At 48.3% G+C, this 23,947-nt stretch overlaps 1 protein-coding gene across 2 annotated transcripts in view; it reads right to left on the minus strand.

Moving 5' to 3' along the window:
* Nucleotides 1-23,947, minus strand: part of LOC142578130 (uncharacterized) — a 43,078-nt gene that overhangs the window by 14,933 nt on the left and 4,198 nt on the right. For both annotated transcript variants that reach the window (XM_075687534.1, XM_075687535.1), the window contains exon 3: nucleotides 9,294-9,380. In XM_075687534.1, coding sequence (XP_075543649.1) covers nucleotides 9,294-9,380 — 87 coding nt within the window. The remainder of the gene's footprint in view (nucleotides 1-9,293; nucleotides 9,381-23,947) is intronic.

Below are 23,947 nucleotides of genomic sequence, written 5' to 3' on the forward strand. Positions count from 1 at the left end.
TATTTATTCTCGACGTCAGTACGCCGTGATAGTTGGCTGCATTTCTTTCATTGTTCCCATAATGTTTTACATGGTGCATCTTTTTCTGAATTCGCTGGATAAGTGCTTTCCGAATAAGCTAGACATGAGCCAGCTGGTTTTCACATGTGATACCCGTGTAGAGAGTTCTCGCAGAGTCCACATTCTGTAAACTTAAGAAAACTCACTGAAGAATTGAAAATTCTTACATGATAATATGATTCGAATGATGCCAGAAATGTGGTCACACTGAATTTTTGATCAAAAGAAGGAATTTGGCCGTGACTGGTTTATTGACATTGTTCTCGGCGTAAGAATAATTTATGAGCTTCTCACAGAAGCCGTGGCTAAGGCCACTGAGATGGTCCTAGAAAGTAAAGTTCTCGTGGGTGCGCTACCAGGGCAGCAAGAAAAGCTTTTGCTTAGGCCCTTATTTGTGAATTACGTATTGAAAATGACTGGCAAGCATGACAAAACCAATATTTGCGCGACAAAGCTACCTGTTACGCGCAAGCGTAACATCGACAATAACGGTGAGTCGTTTAACACCGCTGCTTGAATCATTATATAATATTCGTCACATTAACTTACAGGCGGAGACAGGTTAACGAACTAGATCCTGCATTACATATGGGGAGTCAGGACCCTCCGTTGCTGTTTCCTATAGAGAACTCTGGTAATGACATTTTAGGTGTGTTTGTGTGTGTGTGTGTGTGTGTGTGTGTATTTGTGTGTGTGTGTGTGTGATTTTTTTTTTTCGAGTCCGCGTCCACAAAACCGAACAACCTTTTGGTAAAATGAAGTGAAAGTACAGAATTTAATGTAATAAACAGTTGCAAGCATGATAATTCAACCATATTTCGTGCTTGTTAGTTCTAAATGCTCGTGCTGTTGTTTGGCTTACCACAGGGCATTTATTTTTGGCGTAGTGAAGCGGCGCATCACGTTGATGTAGAAAAATAATGGATCAGTTCTAATAGCTTCATGTCTCTCATGCAGTTATTAGAGAAACCAGCAGTGTGATCTCTTCTAGTGCATACTAGAGCAGACAAAAATGTTCTCATTTGTGATCGTAATAATACTTAAGCTGTTGACATGCATTGTAGTTAGGCACACATCAATTTTATGGACAGTAGCAATATTTATTTAACATGTTGCTTAAGCACCCTAGAGCAAACAGTGCACATTTGCATGTGTTCTGTAGTGGCAAACCATTACAATATATATGTTACACCTTTTTGCCTTTCATGTTACAAAATTGTGCTTTTTTTCAATTTCTGATGCAGTCAAAATTTCTCTTGCAGACATGCACTAATGAGGACAGCACCAGTATAAAGTTACACACTCCAGGCACTATTGAGAAGCTGTTGTTCGCTACAACAAGGTCATTGTATAGACTTTAGCTGCTACTACAAGGTAAACAACAGCTGGTTCAGAAATAAATGTGCTTGATATTGGCTTGGTAGTCTTGAGATACACGTTATTTGACTGCAGCAGACGATATGAATGATTTTTCACATTTATGTTTCAGCATAATTGGTTCGAACATAAAAGAAAACACTACATTAGTTTGACTAATCTGTGCTGTATGTCATGTGTCACTGTTCTGCCCGAACAGAATCAGTGCGAAGCACATCTTGGTCATCACAGGAGCTCCTATCTACACCAACAGGAAGGAGCTAGAGCCGAATTTGCAAGGCTTTTACACCACGAACAAAGAAGCGTATGCAGAAGAATTTGGATGAGATATCAAGTCTACGGAGGGATGTGTCAAGACTAAAAAGAGCTTCAGCCACCACTCCACTAGCACGCACAATGGCCGAGTCATCCAGGTAACTCAAAAAGGGCTTTCTATAAATTCTTCCTTTTCAGGTGCATTTGCAACTTCTCACCAAGCATGGACGACGCTGGTCAATATAGTTCCGTCAGTTTGCCCTTAATCAGCTTCCTGGCCATGTCAATTCCATTTGTACCAAGTGTAATTTTTTTCTATAGATGCAAGTTTCTTCATTGCCCATTCTCGTTAGAAATCAATCTTCCTCATTCAAACATAAAGGTCAGTCAATTCCTCGTTCATACTTAATACAGTCATTGTGTAGTAGCATAACATATCTTTAGCAGTATTTTCTAGTGTATCTCTCCATTGCTTCAGTGCTTGCAGAGCAGAGTGGCTTCTTTCTTGAATGCAAGCTTTCTCATTCCCATATTCTTAGTCTCGTTGATGACTCTTCTTCATCAATAGCCTGTGTCTTTGCGCAAGCTACACTGGTGTGATTGATTGCAGAATCTGCTTATGCTGCCCCACTTGGTTGTGGTCGCCGTGTTACGTTTCTGGGATGTGTGGCCTGGTCAGTTGCATTGAGAAGCAGTCTCTCGAGGTAAGCATTTGCTCGTGCAGTCCGCGCAGCGACATAGACTCCAAGTATACAGGCACCGTAACTGGCGCTCTCCGTTAGCTCTTTCTTGCTGCAGCCATGGGCAAATTTTGCTTGTGGCCTTCCTCTGCCGTGATTTGCTGAGAACGGAGACCAGCATACGTGCTTACATCGTTCAAAGTGTATGAAGAAAATAGCCACACGCGTGGAAAGGCCCGCAAAAGTGGCTACCGAAGATGATGCCTGAGAAGCCGACTTGTCCATATTGAGACAAAGTGGGACAACAAGTGTGAGCCACACATTAGCGGCTCCCGAAAGAAAAGTGCAGGTTGGAACGGAGTTGACGCTCAAATCCCGGGTAGTCAATATCTTTGTGCTGGCTGCGGCAGCAGATGTCAGCGTCACCCGATTGCTTCGCAATGCAAATTTCTCATCTTTAACGGCGACTGTCGCTGTGAACAGGTAGGACACTGTCAAACCTGATCGCGCTGCTGGTTGTCGCTCGTTACCAGACAGCCATGTGCGACGACGACGGTGAGCCTTTTACGAGCTCGCGTCAATTATTTCAGCGTATCATGACATGCAAATTTTATTCCTGCTATTGCACGAGAATGTACACTGCTTCTCTTCTGCCAATAAAGGCGTAAGATCTGTTCACTCACTTGTGGCTTGTTTGTATGGGCGTCAGTAGAGGCTCTTTGTTCTCCTGGCAATTATAACGCACCAGCTACGAGGCAGCCAAGGCATTGGGGCACGCCGCATAGCCGGCAGGGCGAGCACGGTGCGTACCAGCGTACGCTACCGGTGAAAAACAGCCATGTTGCATTTTGCTCTAAAAAACTGCACTTTCTCTGGATGGATGGATGGATGGATGGATGGATGGATGGATGGATGGATGGATGTTATGAGCGTCCCCTTTGGAACGGGGCGGTGGGCTAAACCATAAAAAAAGAAAAACAAACACTATCAACTCCCACAACCAAATGTTCCGATCCCCTATTGCGGACTGTTCTTTCGTAGGTCTCCGTGTTTTGTCGTTTCCCTATTTTTATTCCACCAATCCTCCAATCGCCTCTTACTAATCCCTATTGCGGACATGTTTAGTTTTCCACTGCTCTCGCTGAACCCAAAGGCTTCAAGGAGGCCAGTGGTGCCTAAATCGACCGCTGGGTAGACGTCTTCACATTATAATAAAAGATGCTCCATAGTTTCGCTAGCTTTACCGCAGCAAGTACATGCCTCTTCTTCCTTCTTATATATCTCGCCTTATAGGTGCGTGTTCTAAGGCATCCCATCTCGCTTCGAAAAGTATTAAGCTTCCCTTTGAGTTATCATAAATTGTTTCTTTCCTGATTTCGTTTTTTCCTCTTAAGTAGTTACTCATGGCAGGTTTATTTTCCATTGCCGCCACGCAAAAGATTATTTCGGCCTCTGACTTTCCGCTTGACGTTCTTTGTTGCCCACCGTACAGGCCGCATACTTGCTGGTAAGCTTCCTAGTTCTTTTCCTCTACTGTGAATCTATTTTTCCTGTACAGATACCTCAACACTCTCCCAGCCCATTTACTTTCTTCCATGTTCCTCAGTCGTTCTTCATACTCAATTTTACTGCGAGCTTCCCTCGCTCAAACACCACTTCCTGGTTGAGCAGCGCCATCTGCCGTCCACCTACGTAAGTTCCATGCGCTGTTCATGCGTAAGTTCATCATCATGGCCAGCGTCATCGTCTGCAGCGCGCGACCTGCATAATAAAACCGTTGAGGCTTAACAGCTGTCTCGCAAATGGTGGAGGCTGCTTTCGATCCCTTGGTCCTCTACGCCTTAGACTTTCCCTGGAGCTTCGTTCAGGCCGCCGTTTGCTCCGCCTTTCCGCCAGGATGCTCCAAGAACATCCTCCAGGAGCCTCCGGCGTCACCGTCACTGCCCCACCGGCCGTTCCTTCATGGAGCGTCAGCACGCAGCAGCGCGACCCCACCGTGTTCGCTGGCCTTCGTAGTGACGACGTTGATGACTGGCTGGACAATTATGACCGCGTGAGTGAGTCTAACCGGTGGGATGATATGCACAAGCTTCGCAACGTCGCATTCTACCTCACTGACGTTTTCAGGACTTGGTTTCTCAACCACGAGAGCACCGTGCTTGACTGGGCGGCATTCAAACACGAGCTTCGGCAGATTTTGGTGCTCCCAACGTCCGCTCTGAGGTCACCAAGAACAAGCTTGATGGACGCACGCAACTTCCCGGAGAAACATACACCTCTTATATCGAGGACTTCCTCGGTCTTTGTGGCCGTGTTAACGCCACGATGACGGAATCTGATCGTGTTCGTCATATCCTAAAGGGCATTGCCCAAGTCGCGTTCAACGCACTGGCGATCAAAACTCCAAATACAGTTAACGATGTGATCGCGACTTGCCAACACCTGGACGCACTTCAGGCCATCCGTTTACAACCTGCCGCCGGTGACGCGCCTCCTTCGGCGGATACCGACCTACGTATACTGATTCGCACTCTCATGCGCGAAGAGCTCCAAGCGTGTGGCCTGCTCAGTCCTCCTGTTCTCCAGCCTCAACCTTCGGTTCCTGGCTTGCGCGACATCATCAAAGAGGAGCTGTCCTCCATGACATGCGCTGCGAGCTGTGGCCTTCCTTCGCCATCCACCTCGTATGCTCAGGTTGCGGCTATGCAACCAGCGTTCGTTCGGACAGCGCCTCCTGCTCCTGCTACTGCCCCCAGCCATCTGGCGACTCTACCACACCGTCCGCCTGCCAGAGCATTTTACACTACCCGACCTACGCCCCGCCCCATTTGTTATTATTGTGGTATTCGCGGGCACATATCGCGTTTTTGCTGAAGACGACAACAGGACGAACGCCGTGGCTACGATATTTATGAGAGAGACCCGTTACTTCCTGCGAGTCCTTACCAGCGCCGGCTCTCCCCACGTTCCCTTTCTCCACCTCCCGAAGCGCCTCGCAACTACCGTCCAGGGCGCCACCGCTCGCCCTCCCCTCTCCGACGCTCGACATCACCCCTGCAACCGGCCACCCACACTCCTGACTACCGATCGGAACACTAGATGGTGGAGATGGTGCGAGCCATGCAGGAAAGCTGCATGGCTCGCACAGACTGCAATTCCTCCAGCGTGCCCGGGCAATAATTTATTCTTTTGCGTAGTAGGTGTACCAGTCGTAGCGTTGATTGATACGGGAGCAGCTATTTCTATTATTCACGCTGGCTTGTGCTCTCGTCTACGCAAAGTTACTACACCTTACAGTGGAGCTCTTCTTCACGGTGCAAATAATGTCATTCGGCCATCGGCGCAATGCACCGTTAGAGTTTCGATCGACGAGATACGCAACCATATCCAATTCGCAGTACTCACTTCCTGTGGTCACATGCTTATACTAGGGTGGGACTTTCTCTCTTCGGCATCTGCTTTCATCTCGTGCCGTCAACGCCGCGTTAACTTGACAGAGACCAACAATTCCGATGACGTGCACGAACCGCGCCTTCGCTTACGAACTGCTGACGATTGTATGAGGCCCCCTGGCCGCGAACAACTCCTTGTAGTTAACTCTGACGTCACCGATGGTGACGTTTTAGTTGTACCGTCAGCCCGTTGCTTATCCAAAGGGATTGCTCTGGCACCTAGCCTTGTTCGCTTCACCAACGGCACGGCCACTTTGGCTGTACTCAACGCAACCAATGAGCCAGTCCGGCTTTCTCAAGGCGCCCTTCTCATGTGCGTCTTGGACACTCAACCTGTCTCAGTGCTTACCTCGACTACTGCGCTTTCACAGCCACCCACAGCTACGAATCCGGTCCCTGCTTCGGTTCTCGCTAGTACCATCAGCTCCAATCTAACGCCACAGCAGACGGGGGAGTTACTGGCATTGTTATCCAAGCATAAAGACTCCTTCGACGCCCACTCTCCTCTTCTGGGACAGACTTCTTCGACGGCTCATCGCATACACACAGATGGAACTTCCATTGTGCGGCGGAGACCATATCGTGTTTCTTCCGCTGAACGCCAGATCATCGATACCCACATTGCCGACATGCTGAAACGTAGCATAATCCGCCCATCCTCAAGCCCTTAGTCGTCACCTGTCGTTTTGGTGCGTAAGAAAGGTGGATCAGTGCGATCAGTGCGATTGTGCGTAGACTACCGTGCCTTGAACGAATAACCCGCAAAGATATATATCCAGTGCCCCGAATCGATGATGCGTTAGATTCATTGCAAGGCGCGGAGTATTTCTCCAGCCTTGATCTACGCTCCGGATACTGGCAGATACCCATGCACGAAGCAAATAAAGAGAAAACCGCCTTTGCCACACCCGATGGACTTTACGAATTTGACGTAATGCCTTTCGGCCTGTGTAATGCTCCCGCCACATTTTAGCGGATGATTGACACCGTACTACGGGGCCTAAAGTGGAAGACTTGCTTATGCTACCTTGACGACATCATATTTTCGTCGACCTTCCATCAGCACTTGCAGCGTCTCGATGAATCCTGACATGCCTCTCAGCTAGCGGCCTTCAGCTATACAAAAAAGTGCCACTTCGCCAGCAAAAACATTAAAGTGCTCGGACACACCGTCAGCAAGGAGGGCCTTCCACCCGACCCCGACAAGATTACCGCTGTCCTCCGCTTTCCCAGGCCTCAACGCGCCAAAGACTTGCGTAGCTTCCTTGGCCTAGCTTCGTATTTCCGGCGCTTCATACGTAACTTTGCCACCATTGCGGCACCGCTCCATCAACTCCTTCCTTCTGGAGCTCCCTACGTATGGTCGGACGAATGCCAAACTGCTTTTGACGCCCTCAAGGGTGCCCTCACGTCCGAACCTGTACTTTGTCATTTCGACAACACCGCACCCACTCTTCTACATACTGACGCCAGCGGACACGGTATCGGCGCTGTCCTTCTGCAACGTCAGCAAAATTCTGAAGAACGTGTGGTTGCATACGCAAGTCTCACGCTAACAGCTGCAGAGAAAAATTATACGATTACCGAGCAAGAGTGTCTCGCCGTTGTTTGGTCCGTCCAAAAATTTCGGCCTTACCTGCGCGGCCGCCACTTTACGGTCGTTACTGATCACCACGCCTTGTGCTGGTTGGCGACGCTAAAGAACTTAACGGGACGTCTTGGATACTTCGTTTACAAGAATACGACTTCGACGTCACCTACAAGTCTGGAAAGAAACACCACGATGCCGATGCTCTCTCTCGTTGTCCCTTACCACCGTCTTCAAACGCTGCACCACCTTCCGCGAGGAAACCGCAGGACGCGTCGCCTGCATTCCTTTCGCTCGCAGCTCTCAACCGGCTCCCTTCCAGCCATTCTCATACGTTTGCCTCTAGCCAACGTAATGACTCCTACTGCCACTCCGTTATGGAGCGCATTCGCAGATCATCTCGCCAACGTAACGCTCGGCTCCGTCGGCAGTCGAAGAACTTCAAGATCGAAAATTCGATATTATACCGATAAGTGTTTCATCCCGAAGGACACCGTTGGGTTCCTGTCGTTCCCCGATAATTTCGAGGCCAGATATTGGAGACGTTTCATGACGATCCCACTGCCGGCCACTTTGGTTTCCATAAAACCTACGAGCGAATTCGCAGCCGCTTCTCTTGGCCTGGACTTGCAACCAGCGTTGCGAAATACGTGGCTTCCTGTTCGCTCTGCCAACACCGCAAACGACTGGCCTCACCTCCGGCTGGACTGCTCTAACCTGTCCCATGTCCTGAAACTCCTTTCGCAGTCGTTGGTATCGACCTCTATGGACCACTACCCTTAACCACTGGCGATAAACGATGGATCTTCACAGCTGTACACCACTTGACACGGTACGCTGAAACAGCCGCACTATCTTCGGGATCCGCAGAGGAGGTTGCGGCCTTTTTCTTGGAAGCCCTCTTTTTACGGCACGGAGCTCCACGTGTCCTTCTGAGTGACCGCGGCAGGACCTTTCTCTCTAAACTTCTCGACGATGTTCTCCGTGCGTCCAATACCATCCATAAAACGACTTCCAGCTACCACCCTCAAACTAATGGTCTAACAGAGCGCTTTCATCGCACGCTGTCCGACATATCTATGTACATCAACCCTGACCACACCAATTGGGATGCCATTCTACCATTCATCACTTTAGCATCCAACACGGCCGTCCAACGCACTACGGGGTACTCGCCCTTTTTCCTTGTGTATGGTCGCCAACCTATCGCTACCTTCGACATTTCTTTCTTCGGTGTCCCCTGCCTTCGTCCACATCAGTGTGTGAGCAGTTCGTTTCGCGCATTGCCCGGTGTTGCCAACGTGCCCGCCTCAACACCGACACCAGTCAACAAGACTGCAAAATTCGCTATGACGCATTTCACCGTGTCGTTTCCTTCCACCCTGGGGACGAAGTGTTACTGTGGACCCTAGTTCGCGCTCCTGGATTGTGCGAGAAATTTCAGTCCCGTTTTATCGGGCCCTAAATTGTTCGCGAACAGACTTCGCCAGTTAACTATCGTGTCACTGCAGTTGTTCCGCCTTTGGACGGCCGCCGCCGTGCCACAGAGACTGTGCATGTTCCACGTTTAAAGCCTTTCATACGGCGTTTCCAGCCATAACCAGCGGCCAGGTTGGCTGCTTCCACGCGCGGTGGAAATTGTGTGAGCATTATTTCACCCCTTTAACTTCTTCATCCGTATATATTCATCATCATGACCAGCGTCATCGTCTTCAGCGCGCGACGTGGATAATAAAACCATTAAGGCTTAACAGCTGTCTCGCACTATGAATAAATACCGCCCTGTGTAAAGCATGATTGTGCATGACCAATGCAGTTATCGCTCGAAATTCGATGGCACTACATTCCGCGATAACACGGGGAATGCAATGAAGTTCTCACCACAGGTGCAATTGTCCGGCATGCCAGGATTTCCAATACAGAAAGGCTTCTGGCCAGGCTTGCATGCTATGGAAGTCGATGACACCACTGCACATCGAGAGACAATGCCATGAGATACGTAAATATCGCTTAGAAAATTCTCACCTACCACCGGCAAACCTAGTAGTACACTCAAATGTGCGGATTTTTAACTTTAGCACAAGCATTCCAACTCAATAAAGGTAAAAACTGACTCATGTTGACTCAAATAGGTTTCGAAACTGCAACACAATAATTTGATATTCACGGATGGGGCATACTATCTTGCAGCTTCTAGAACTTTCACGCGCTAGAACGAGATAGCCGTTGTAGGCCAACAGATTTATTTATTTATTTATTTATTTATTTATTTATTTATTTATTTATTACAAATACCCTCAATCGGCGTAGCTCTAATGAGGGCAGTGTGGTTACAATTGAAAAAGCAATTCAAAATTAAAACCGAGGCGTCCGTCTACAAGGGCCAAAAAATGAAAAATAAAAGAAAATGCTGCAAGCACCTACCACAGCAAACGGTAAAGATGGCACGACAAAAAGGAAGAGTAGTGCAGTCAGTCTTTAAAAAAGAAAGAAAATGACGACAGTTAACGATGTCAAAGACGCGCGCTTTTGAATGCGCAGTGAACGTGCGCCGCGTGAACATATGTAAACGATACATATAGAACGAAAAAAAAAATGACGCGTCATCGTCACAAAGGAAACAATGAAATAAAGAGAGAGGGAAGAGGATCCATAGAAATGTAGGGAGGTTGACCAGAGGTAGTTCTGTTTGGGTGCAAGTAGAGACAGAGCGCGGAAGGGGGATATATATATATATATATATATATATATATATATATATATATATATATATATATATATATATATATATATATATATATATATATGTAGAGAGAGAGAGAGAGAGAGAGACGAGCACGAACAAACGGTGTATACTAGAGCGGTAGGAGGCGGCGTTCTTGAAGTCTGTCGTGAAGGCCCGTAGACCGCAGGAACCTTAGTAACGCGAGTAAGGCCTTCAGCGCGGATGTTCTTATGATAGTGGACGATTTTCCAACTGGTCCAGTACCCTGCACACCACTTGTCTCTTGGCACTATATCGCGGGCACACACAGATAATGTATGCGAACGTCTCATCGCTGTTGCCTGTGTCACCTGTGTCGCAACTGGGGCTGTTGGCCATTCCAATAACGAAAGCATATGAGTTCGTAAATGCAACGCCTAGCCACAGACGGTACAGCATGGTCTGTTGACGTCGTGGTAACCCAGTCGGTGGATGCATCCGTATGTCCTGAAACAACAAATGCAAGCCACACATGGTGAAAACGTTCCAGTCCGACAGGGGCAAAGTACATTCACGGGACATCAATCACAGCCCAGCCGCAGCGTCTTTTCCCTAAAGCGGAATCAAGGCACGTTGACCACTTTCATGTGCAGATCGGGCGGCTTTGTCGACGTGGTCATTCCCGCTGACGCTGTATTGTCCTGGAAGCCACTGAAAGATTATGTTGTGTCCTTTGTCGTGGCTGCGATGATATATCTGTCGAATTTCTGAGGCCAGTTGTTCATTGAGTCCGCCGTGCATAGGGCTTTGTATGCACTGAGGGGCTACCTTGGAGTCGCTAAAGGCTGTCCATTGTTGTGGTGGTTCCTGAATAATGAAATCAAATGCAGCACGAAGTGCCGCAAGTTCGGTACACGTCGATGTAGTCACACTTGAATTTTTTCATTTTGATTTCTTCAGATTTTGCCGGGATGATGCCTGCAACAGCAAAGCTGTTGATTTTTAGCGAACCATCTGTGTAGACATGTTGCCGGAACCTGTGCACGTTGTGAATGTGTTCCATAGTTGCTTGCTTCAAAGCTTGCAACGGCGCTCCAGCTTTCTTCCTGATGCCTGGAATTGTTAATTGCACTTGCGGGCGGCGCAGATACCACAGTAGGTCTGATAATTGTGTAGCAGGCGTAAATTGTGATGGTAATATCACGTCTCGCAATACTTTTGGCAAAAGTTTAATGTAGCCTCTTTGCTGGCAGGCGAACAAGATGGTGTTAGAGAATCCGAGTCCGGTGTCCGATGTGTGCTCTCCGGGCATCTCGGGTATCATTGTAAACTCTCAAAGGAGCGTCCCTAGCAATGGCCACTGCCGCAATCGATCACATAGTTTTTGGGAGACCGAGACAAGTTCTGAGTGTGTGTGCTTGTGCTTGCACACTATGGAGCTTTCGGATATTTCTAGTGCAACTATTTCCTAGTACAGGTAAGCTGTTCCACAGGGAGCCCGAAAGCAGCGCTTTATATAGTTGCAACATTGATGGTATTGCTGCACCCCAAGACTGCCGGCCGCGAAACGCAAGAAGCTGCCTAATGGTGACCAAATGCTTTGTCATGTACGAGACGTGAGGGCTCCAACACACGTCTCTATGATTGATGACGCCAGGAGATGTGTGTGCTCGTGTGTATTATACAGTTCGATCAATAATACGCAAACCACACAGGGCCATCGCTTTCCCAGTAAAAGCAACGAGTGCACATTGCTCGGGTGAAAGCTCCAGGCATTGCCTTCTTAGCTATGCTGACACGGCCGTTGAAGCCTTCTGAAGTACTGAAGTCGTGCGCGGACATGTACACATGTCACTTCTCAAGCCCATATGCGAATGCCGTCTGCATATACGGAGAGCTGTACCGCTTGCGGTAACGAATCGGCGAGACCAACGAGCACCAGGTTGAACTGAGTAGGGCTGAGTACTCCATCTTGCGGTACATCACGACTGGTATAGCTAGACGGCGTTGGTCCGTCTTCAGTGAAAATGTTCTATTCAAATGGCTGCATATCCAGAGAAAGGCGTGTCCACCAATCCCTACAGCTTCTAAAGCCTCCAGAATTGCATGATTATCTACATTGTCGTACGCACTTTTGATATCAAGGAATAAGGCCGCAGTGATTTGCTTCAGATGTTTCTGGTGCTGTACATATGTTACAAGGTCAATAACGCTATCTATTGATGAGCGTTCGCATCGAAAGCCAGCAATTACCTCTGGATAGCCGCTGTAAAATTCCAAGTACTATTCTAACCATGTAGGGATCATTCTCTCCATTACGTTGCCGGCACAGCTGGCCAGTGCGATTGGACGGTATGATGACAATTCCCAGGAAAATTTGCCAAGCTTGAGGATTGGAACAAGGCGACTGGATTTCCACGTGATAGGGGCCGGGCCGTCACGCCGTGATGTGTTGTATAGGCCAAGAAGTGCATCTCTGGCCTCTTGACCAAGGTTTGCAAGCGCACAGCATGTGATGCCATCGGGTCCTGGTGACGAAGATCCACTGCATCCAACAAGTGTGGCCTTCAGTTCTTCGATGCAGGAAAGAGTGTCCGTACAATAATCTTGGGAGCAAGGGGAGACAATAGCAATAGGTGTGCAAGGCTGGAATGTCGGACCCGCAATCCTGGTGCAGTAATCTTCGGTTACATCGACTTCTCGGCGTCATTCATGTAGGGCTACAGATTTAAATGGATGGCTGTGTTGAGGAGCTGTTCGAAGTCCGCGGACTGTTCTCCAGACAGCAGAAAGAGGTCTACGCGGATTTAGAGACTGACAAAAATATTTCCAGCATTCATTTTGCAGTACAGCGAGGCGATGCTGAATTTTTTTTGTGTGTGCGTCAAGCCTCTCTACGGCCGTAAACCGATTTAGTCCGTCTGTACCATTGTTCCGCACGCCGGAGGATTGCACTGAGGCTCTGTATTTCCGAATCAAAATTTGTGTATTTCTCCAATGGCCGCAATGAACGCATAGCATCCTGCAAAGCTTTGGCAACCTGAATTCCCAGTGTGGACGAAAAGCCTTCGTGGCATACATCTTCCCTAAGTGATTTAAACATAGGCCAATCTATTCTTTGTGTAAAATTTGATGGAACGGATTTCGCTAGGCCATTTATCTTTAGGTTTAGGCTTTAGGAATGTGGTCGCTTCCATGAGTTTTTATGTCTGCGAACCAATGGACGCAGCGAGTGTGGCATAGCGAGACAAAAGCTAAGTCTATACAACTACTGTACATTCTGCAGCGCAGAAACGTGGGACTGTCATCGTTTAAGACAACAAAGTTCGTTGTCTCAGGCAAATGAAACCAGGTGTCTTCCTTTGAAATTTACCTTGATGCTTACCCGAAGTGAATGATGTGCGTTAAAGTCCCCAACAACAATCCATGAACCAGGAGTCACATCTATAATGTCTCTCAGTCTCTGTCTGTCGAAACGCCTTGATGGAGAATGGTAAGCGCCCAATAGAGTAAACTCAAGAGTGTGTTTTTTCACGGTCAAACAGACATACTCATTACTTTCATATGGCCGCACAGGATGAACAACGCAAGTCAGTTCACACTGTATGTAGATCATCACCTTGCTAATGTTATTACAAGTCGATGACACATAAGGTTCATACACTGAGATTCGGACAGGTTTCTGAAGGTTCGGTTCACAGACGACAATAATGGGGAATCTATTGATGAAAACGTAATAGCCAAAATCAGCAATACGGTATTTCAGTTCACGGGTATTCCATTGCTTAATAGGCACTTCCTTGACTTTTCTAAAGAACGGCTGATGCGGTAGAGCCATTGTGCTTGCTATTTGAGGCTCGCAAGATCCGGATCCAGACCGTCCAGAACTGTCAGTGCACCCCGAGCAGATGGCGTCGGCATGTCATTTATCAACACGTGAATGACTTTCATTAGAGACTTGCTTATAGCGATTACCTGCTTGTGTTGACCTCGCACGCGATATGTGCCGTCATTGGTACGTTGGTCGTCCACCGTCAATCTTTGTACTGCTGACAGATTTAGTGTCGGAAGTGCAAGCCAGATGTTTGCAGTGGACGTATTCACTGCGTCACCAGACACCATATTGTTAGTGTGCTTGATTGCCTTGGGAGCGCCAACTGCAACAAGTAGCATCTTTCTTGCGACGATATCAGTATTTCTAGCAGAAGAAGATCGTCTGAGGTGGGCACGACGTCGTCGCATTTTAGCGATGACCTCTCTGTGCATTGAGTTTTCTCTCACCATTTGTTTCAGAACTTTCAGCTCTGTTTTGTGGCTCGAGCACTCTTTCAACAATGCTCCATAAGGACCAGAGCAAGTGGCACACTTGAAAGCAGTCGCACGGCAAGCATCAGTGCTGTGCTGCTCAGAACATTTTGGGCACACGGTCAAATTTTTGCATACGCCGCTGACATGCCCGACCTTCAAACAATTACGGCACTGAAGTAGTCTTGGAACGAACGGCGCACTGGATGACGAAAAAATCCAACTTTCACGTGTGACGCCAAGTTCCTCTCTTGAAGGTTAGCTTCACACAGCCTGAATCTCCTAGGCGACGGATCTCAATCATAGTTACATCTGCTGTGGCGCGTTTAACCGAAATAGGCAGATTGTTGTCATTGTTTGACTCATCGACATCATAAATCACACCTGATCAAGTATTACTATCCCATGGTATTATGTTGCGAACATTTATCTTGCCCAACAAGTTAACTGCACTGACGATATCCAGCGCTGCTCTGGTCTTGACGTCGACCGCGACAATGTTCTTACAGGTGTTAATTCTCACATCCGTAATCTCATTCGGAACAGGAGCCTCCAGTGTGACAGATATGGCTTGCCTGTTTAGCCGATTCAGGTCATCGGTCGGCGTCTCCGCCAAGAAGAGGGTAATATGAGCCGTGTCATTGTTCTTTGCCATCGCCTTCGTCCTTGTTGAAGACGAGGAAGCAGTGACGATTCTGCTCTTTCGTTTTTGTCCCACAACTGTCAAGTAATCACCGTTATCCGACAGATCTTCTTCTGAAGCATAGTAGTACGTCAGCGTGTCCTCGTTGCCCGTGTCGCTCATGAGGTGATTGCGCTTGCTCGGAGCGCTTGACGCTGTGACGTATGTCTCCTTCGGACGTCTAGCTGACTCCGCTTCTATCGTCGAAGGTCTTTGTAGCCGCGCCTCCGAAAAACACGCAAGAATACTCTTAAAATTAGAGCAGTGAAAAAGGAGCTTCCGCACAAGAGCTAATTCTTCGTCTTTTCCAATCAAATAAAGAACGAAATGAAATGAACATCTCCAAATGAGCGCCCTCTCGGCGATAGATGCAGTAAAAGCCGGTATGTAGTTCCAGGCGGATGCAACCGACTTTGTTTTGTCGTCAACCCGATACGCGCAATAGGTGGGTGGTTGTGAAATTACGTGTGATTGTAAGACAGGGAGAGAAAACAAGGGTAGGAAAGGCAGGGAGGTCAACCAGAAGAGCATCCGGTTTGCTACCCTACACTGGGGGTGGGGAAAGGGGTAGATATAGAGGAAGAAAGGGAGAGAGTAAGCACTTAGTACGTGTGGGAGGGACACCATACACAAGGACACTATAAACGATCTCTTAAGCCCGTCCACTTCAAGTACTGCACTAGTGCACGAATCGCTTTCTGAGCCAGTGACGCGTGTGGCCACGGTCCGAGCGAGTACCTTCGACTCGGTGAACGGTCTCGAGTCCAGTCGGCGTAAAGTTGCCCGCAGAGAGAGGAGTTGGACATCGTAGCGAGGGCAGGTATGCAATAGGTGCTCGATGGTCTCCACGCACCCACAGGAGTCGCACATCGGGCTCTCGGCCATTCCCATACGGTAGGAGTATGCGTTCGTGAACGCCACTCTCAGCCACAAGCGACACAACAAGGTTGTTTCGCAGCGGAAAAGGCTAGATGGCAGTTGTAGCTGTAGCGTGGGGTCCAGTTTGCGTAATCTGCAATTGAAGGCACTTGAAATCCAGAGATCTTGTGACTTCTTGCGAGCAAGTAGGCGAAGTTCTCTGGCAGCGTCCGACCTCGCCAAAGGTGTTGGGCGCGTCTTGGTATCTTCGCGGGCACACCGGGCAGCCTTGTCAGCCAGGTTGTTGCCGACGATGCCACAGTGAGCAGGAATCCACTGAAATATAATGTGGTGTCCTCTTTCTAGAGCATGGTGGCGCAGTTCCCTGGTGTCAGATGTCATCTGCTCGTAAGTTCTGTGACGTAATGCAGACCTGATGTTGTGAAGGGATGCCTCAGAGTCACAAAATACGACCCATTTCTCTGTTGGCTCTTCCGTGATGTACATCATAGTGGCATGGAGAGCTGCAAATTCTGCCGATGTAGATGTAGTCGTGTGCGACAATTTGAATTTAACTGTAACGTTCTTGGCTGGATCGACGAATGCGGCACTTGAGCTGGTAGGTGAAGTCAAACCATCGGTATATATATGAATGTGGTCATGATACCTCTGGTGCAGTAATAGCAGCGTAAGCTGCTTCAGAGCCGGAGCTGCATGATCGGACTTTTTTGTAATTCCAGGAATAGTAAAATTCACTTGAGGCTGTCGCAGGCACCACAGGGGAGAGGAAGGCTTCGCCGCCGGTGTAAAAGATGCCGGTATGCACTCTTGATGAGCGCTAATCACTCGTGAAAAGGTCGCTTGATGTCTCTCGGCTGGTAGGGAGGCCAAATGATGGTTGGGGATCCTTGACAGATGGCGAATGTGCGCTCTGAGAGAGTCGACAGCTACATGTGTCTCGATCATATGGTCTCCCGCGATGGCGATTGTTGCTTCTGTTGAGGTGCACCGAGGCAGCCCTAAACACGTGCGTAGGGCTTGACTTTGTATGCTCTCGAAGGCGCGAAAGTTCGTCTTGCATGCATTTCACAACACTGGTAGGCTGTAACGTAGGAGTCCGAGAAACAAAACCCTGTACAGCTGCAACATAGGATGAACTGGTGTACCCCAGTTTTTCCCGCAGAAAAATTTGAAGACCTGAGCAATGGCAACTAGCTTAAATTTATGGAAAAGAGAACGATGGGACGGCTTTCGGCGTAGTGACAATGAAGGCAATGATAAGCTTTTTTTCATTTATGTTACACTGGCTGTGCAGTTGGAATAGGAAGGGATAAAGTCACTTTCTTTATTCTGGACAAGTTCAAGGGCTTGAGATAAGTTAGCTTGGTTGTGGTCTCATACTGAAGCTGCATATTCAAAATATGATTCAGAAAGTGCTCTATAGACCTAAATGAGTAGTTTTAGAGACTTCCTTTACAGATGTTCAACCTAATATACCGTTAGTATTACTGATTATCAAATCAATTGGAGATTCCCAAGTCAAACTAGCAATTATGAGATCTCCCAAGTACTTATGTTACGATGCAGAGGAAAGATAAACATTCTGACGTGAAATGCGCGTTAGCTTAAATATCATATGGTTAAGTTCCATTTTACAAGTTTTGCGCTTTATTACGACAGAATTAAAATCGCTTTGTAAGGCCGGCTTATCACTGAAGTCACGGACTTCGCGGTAAATAACGCAGTCGTATCGATATAAGTACATTATTCAAGAGAGTTGGGCAAGTCATTACCTTCAATTAGAAAAACGATGCGGTGAAAACCATCTCACCATGACTGTCGAAAGTAATGCGATTAGCATTCCAGCAAGGTAGTGACATCAGATATTGCTGAATTCATGTTGATACTATAACATGTTAGGCGGTTGTTCTGAGAGTTACGTTACTTCGGATTTATGCGGCATGCGTTGTCTCTTGCATCAGTGAGTTTTACTGTGGCACATGCTTGCCAAGGTCGCCCATGAGCATGACGGCATCACGATGACTGCACGACGACGACGCAATAATGACGATGCAATGACGGATAAAAAATGACGTTGACTCAACGACAACGGTCGCACGATACAATAAGATCACGATTCTGAAATGATGACGATGGTGTAACGATGGCAGCATGGCGATGATCACATTATGATAATGGGATGACGACAAGTGTATGACGACGACGGTATGACAACGCGAAAATGACGATTATGGCCCGATCACGACGAACCTATGACGACGGTGTGACAACGAATGCAAGACAGTCACTGCCGAAGACGCGATACGAGGATGACCAGACAACGGCGGCATAATCATGCTGGAATGACGAACGCATGATTACGACAGAATAACGAACTATTGACGTTGATGGAACGAATTCGGTATGACGACGACGGCATGAGGACAATAAGATGACGTTATTGGAGTGATAACAACGGTAAAACTATAGGGTGACGAGGACGGCCTGACAACAGCATGACGACGACTGTGTGAGGACGATGGCGTGACCACGATGGCATGACGAGAGTCGGATGAGGAAGTTACAATGACGATCATAGAACGACCACGATGGCATCACAACAACTTTATGACGATGGCGCAATGACGACAATGGAACCACAAGGCTATGAAGGCAATTTAATGAAGACGTTTGTATGCCGACGCTTGCTTGACGACAGTTGCTTCATAAAGACTGTATGACGACGGCGCCGTGACGAGGATAGGGAGGCAAGGGTATGATGACAATTACTTGAAGATGAATGCATGAAGACGTTGGCGTGACAACTGTATCACGAAGACTGTATGACTACGGCGGCGTGACGACGACAGAATGACTAGAGTCGGATGGCCAAGTTAGAGGGACGACATTACAACGAAAACCGCGGCATCAGAACTAGAGCCGGACAACACAAAGAACGCATGCCGACTGTGTGACGACCACGGCATGGCGAAATTCTGGTGACGAAACTCGAATGACTAAGATGCGACGACCTCGACGGCATCACGACTACGAGCACATACCAAGTGGCAGTCCTAGAAGACAACTTGAGCCGCTGGGTCGGCGTGGAAGGGGCGACGACGGCGGCATGGCGAGTGACATGACGAAGCTCGAATGACGAACATGTTACGAGCACGACGGCATCGCCACCAAGAGCGAATACCTAGTGGTCCAAGCTGGTAGAAAACTTAGACCACTTGGAATATTCGGGTTGAATAGTAACACACTGCAAGCGATTAGTAAGAAAACACTAGAGCCAATGTAGCATGATGATGATGGATCAAGGTAACCAAGGATAGTTTATACAGCAACGATTTAGGGTTTGTCAAACGCCTGCAAAACACAAAGAAAAAGCAATCAGCACGAGAACCTCTGTCTAGTATGTAGCATGTAGTGAATGTGCGAAAATAAGAAGTTGCGTTTCGCAGGAAAACGAACGTCGGACGCCATGTTGTGATGAAGTGAAAAGAACATCAGATTCAAAGAAGTGAAAAACCTTTGGGTATAATATATGCTCCATTATTTTGCGGGCCGTGCTAGTTAAGGCAAAGGGTCTGTAATTTAGTGGTAAAATTCTGCTACCCGATTTGTTTAAATGCGTTTATCTCCCATCCGAATACAGAAACTTCATTATTAATGCGATAGTGTTAAAGGTCCCGTGTTGCATAAAATCTGGTGTCGGCGTCGGCGCCGGCGAGGTTGTCGTATGTACTTAAGTATATGCTTACACCACGCCTTCCTATATGTCACGTGGTATATGCGAGTTATATGGCCACACCATCCTATTGCTAAGGTTGCTCATACTTTTTCTTACATCCTTGGCAAAGTGATTGCTTGGAACTTTAAGAATGACAGCCCACAGACAAATGTCATGAAACAAAACACCGACAGCGCAGGCCTTTTATGATAAGTCTTCTCACACTTATTATTAAAAGTGGGAAGCAATAGCAGTAACCTAAAAATTATGATTTTTTTTTTGCGTGGCTCTGGGCACCACCTACGCGAATGACCTACGCAAGAGGCCGCGTTTCTACTAGAAAGCTCGCCTTCGTGCATAGCGCACGCCGCCAGCGTTTCTGGGTAAACATTACAGTTACATAAGCCACAGTTGCCGGAAAGCGCGAGATGCAGTCAGGGTTCATTGAACGCGAAAAAGTCAAAGCTTAAGCGTCCTCCAATTCCCCCCCCCCCCCAGAAAGCTGAACAGAGATTAATCATAAAATGAACTGAGAACTGTCTTTTTAGCTACCCCTTTTATTTAAAGGGGCGCCAGACCACTCTTTATCGAAGAAGAGAAATGAATTTTAAGGGTAATATAGGCTGTTTCAGAAATGCTTTGGCGCATTAAATATTTCAATGTGTTCAGCAGAAGCGGAGTCATTAGCAATGAAATCAGCTGTGCTCCGGTGCCTTCTTCAATGCCTTGCATTGCGAAGGTCACGACGAAGCGGGGCGCGCGCACAGCGCTCCGCCTGCTAAATGTAACCGTGCCGCGCAGTTCAAATTTAATTTTGGATATTAATAGATGAAAATACATCCCAGTTCGGCGCCTACGGCGCGTCAAACGTAAGCCCAACGCGGTTGTCCTCAGTAATGCCCCTCCATGCACGTTTTGGCCAACCAGGTTAACTACCGCCAAGCTACCCTCCTTTTCCGTGCTCCTCTCGCAAGCCCCGCCTTAGCTTCCGGCGTCAAGTGTAACTTACGAGGCTTCAGCTTCATGTTCTGAGGGGAAGTGACGCACCGGCACATGGCTCTCCGCGCCTTGTCAGCAAAAATGGACGATAGACAAGCCGTGCGGGCGCAGCGTCCACTCAACAAACGCGTAGACGAACACGGGCTACGCCTGCACGTAGGTGGAGGGCCTAGAGCGAGCTACTCAGGTTGGCGCCCGCTGCTGCAGCTGATAAGCACCTGTGAGCGTCCAACAGCAGCCATCGTATAATAAAGCACTCGCAGCGGAAATTCCAGCAGCGCATCTGCAGAAAGCGGAAATGGCGGAACCGGAAATGCCGTAACCGGAACTGGTGTGAGGGCAAAAGGCAGCGCACATCAAAGGTTGGCGCTACTTAGCCAAAGCGGCGGCGGCGCGTAGATGGAGGGGTTTTAGTCCTCAGGGGAGCTGCAGCGCGCTTAGACAGTGGACTCATCGCGGTACCTCGCGGCGGCCACGGTATCGACTCTACGTAAGGGACCGCTGCTACATGCAAATGTAGTGCGTATGCGCACAGTTTGCTTTGTACACGATGGCGCTTTAGTGAGCGCTCGCGCTCATATGCTAAAGTATGACATTGCTACGTGGTACGGACCGGCTTTGTCCTTCACCAGCTTGGCCGACGGATAATAGCCACATCCAGCTTCCTCATTTTTGAAGCGCTATCAGTCTGCCATGGCGTCTAACAAGGAGCGGGCACGAGCGAACGCGCGCTGGCAAGCGTGCATGTGGGCTGACCTTAAGTTTCACCTGGTTCGACGCTAGTTAAGCATTCAAAACTAGTCGAAATTAGCGAGCCCCATCAGCTACGACACTAATAAGCAGGGAAGGTAAATATTAATTGCTGCGGGGGCGGTCGCGGCCGAGCGTGAGGAGAGGACAGCCGGTTTCTTCCGGAAGTACGTAATTGTTATTGAAATTCCAAAGCCCAATCTTGCTTATTACGGCCTGTTTATTGAACTTCGTCAATAAGTATACACAGTGACACTATGAAGAAGCGCAAAGATCCAAACACCCTTCTTGATTGACGTCAGCAGCCACGTATGGGAACCCGCCTTCTTACAAAATACAGGAGCAGGGGCGATATGACGTAAAGCTCTTCCAAACGTTTCTATTACAATTCTGAAATCAGCCCTCCGCGACTTGTCAAAAACTTTTTGGAAAACCTCCACTTTGTCTGTCTCTCACACGACGTCACGAAAACTGCGATAGCTGCCCATCTGATATGACGTGTACAAACTTATTATGGCTGATTGGACTGAAGAAAAAAAATAGTTATTTCTAATTCGACGCCTTTTCGCCATTAGACCTCCAATATTGGTCAAAAGTTTTAGGTCTGCACGCACTTCATTCCTTGTTACGCCACGTCACAAAACCGCGAAAACTCACTCGTCAAAGTGACGTGTATGCGTTAAAAATGTATAAAAATGCCGAACAAATATGAACTTTTTTTCTGACTAGCCGCAGGCTGCCCCGTTCCATAAGGAATAAAAAATGGATGCCGCTGATCGCTCAGGCACTGGCTACGTACTCTTTCCTGCGGGAAACTATGGGTTTATTTACATACAATAAAGCTGTTACGTGGCATTGTAACGTTTTCGAACACCTTTGGCACATTTACTACCTCGTGTTGCCAACTCTTTTTCGCTGAGGATTCGTTTTAGCAGCCTTCTTAACCTTCCTTTGCATGTCTACGCGATTTTCGACCAGCCACCGCAAGCAAAGTAAGGGAAAGCGGACAAATCGCAGACGCCGGCACCATCCTCTTCATCCACTTATCCATTTTCATTGCAGTGGCTCGGCCCCATCTAATCCCCCTCCACTTGAGAGTGCTCCTCGCCTCTTGTCAGCCAATTAGACAAAACAAGTCACTCAGTGTAGGCAATGTTATTCGTTTGTCAAACAAACAAAAGTGACCTCCTGTGAACAAGGAGAGCGTTTGATTGGTCTGTTCAGACAACCCTGCGGGTGACCGCCCGGTGCTTGCGTCGGCGGTTCCGCAAATCTGACGTCAGGAGATTGGAATAAAACATATTGGAATAGTTTTACGTTATAGAGCCCTAGGTTTGGGTAGGCACGCATCCTTCACCGGTGCGACGCCTGTTGTGCCACAGAGACATGCAGACACCACGCCGCGAACATGCGCAACGTCGAAGCACGAACGGAGAAGGCGCGAACGCGGTTCCTACAATGATCGCCATGCTGCGACGCCTTTTGCATTCCGGACCCTCTTCAGCGAACAGTTCGCCGGGCGATATCCGCGGGTGGTCACACGCCACTTGGCGACGACGGCTCAAATCATCCCGCTCCCGCGCAACGCTCAGAAAAGACGGCCCAGCCTAACTCTCATTTATGGCCAAGCTCGCACTGACTAGGCGAGCGCGGCACTCCTTTTCGCCAGCCTTGCGGCGAGTCACGTGGTCAGGCGGCGACCCAGTTGAGGAGAGCGCACGCGCCAAGCCGGTGGCGGCGCAGCGCGGTGCAGCGCGTTGCTAAGGCTACGGCGCAGCTGTAGTCAAATGAAGGTCAAATTGCAGGCTACGGCGAAACTCGGCTCGACGCGCTTTACAACCGCGCACGCGCCGGTGAACAAGCGTTTCTTGAGACTCCAACGTGCACTGGCCTAGTTTACAGCGGACCATCACCAATAGCGGCGACGCTGTATTGTGATGACGTAGCAGGAAAGGTTCTCAACCTCAACGACTGCTCCGGCGACAGGGGTGGGAGCGCCCGAGAGGCATCGACGCGAGAGCAGAGCGATCGAAAAGAACCTGCCGAACGCAAGGCGCACACCCTCTTTCAAGCAGTCCAATACAACGCTGCTGCTCATGAGACTGGTCTATCCGAAACGACCAGCCGAAGGTGTCTTTAGTTTCAGATTTCCTAATAACGCATTTTTGATGCGAAAGCGCCACATGGCTCATTGAACGAACATTATGCGGATCCCACGCACTGTAGGAATCGACGTAAGCGAAGCTTTCTGTGCTGTTTGCTTTGATTGACGATAATTAGCGGGGGTGCTGACACCGAATGTTTAATTTTTTCAACGTTTAGTTCAACACGAGAGTGGTGGGTTTATGATAAACGCTACCTTGCTTGTGACACTGCTGTTTGTTTGCGTAGCACACAGAACACCCCATAGGGACACGTGTTTACTTGAGGCGTTCTTGTGCGCCATTGTTCATGACCATATCAGGGTTCGCCAGATTCATTGCCTCACATGGCACATCCCG

Source organism: Dermacentor variabilis, chromosome 4 (genome assembly GCF_050947875.1).
Source record: "Dermacentor variabilis isolate Ectoservices chromosome 4, ASM5094787v1, whole genome shotgun sequence".
NCBI lineage: Eukaryota > Metazoa > Arthropoda > Arachnida > Ixodida > Ixodidae > Dermacentor > Dermacentor variabilis.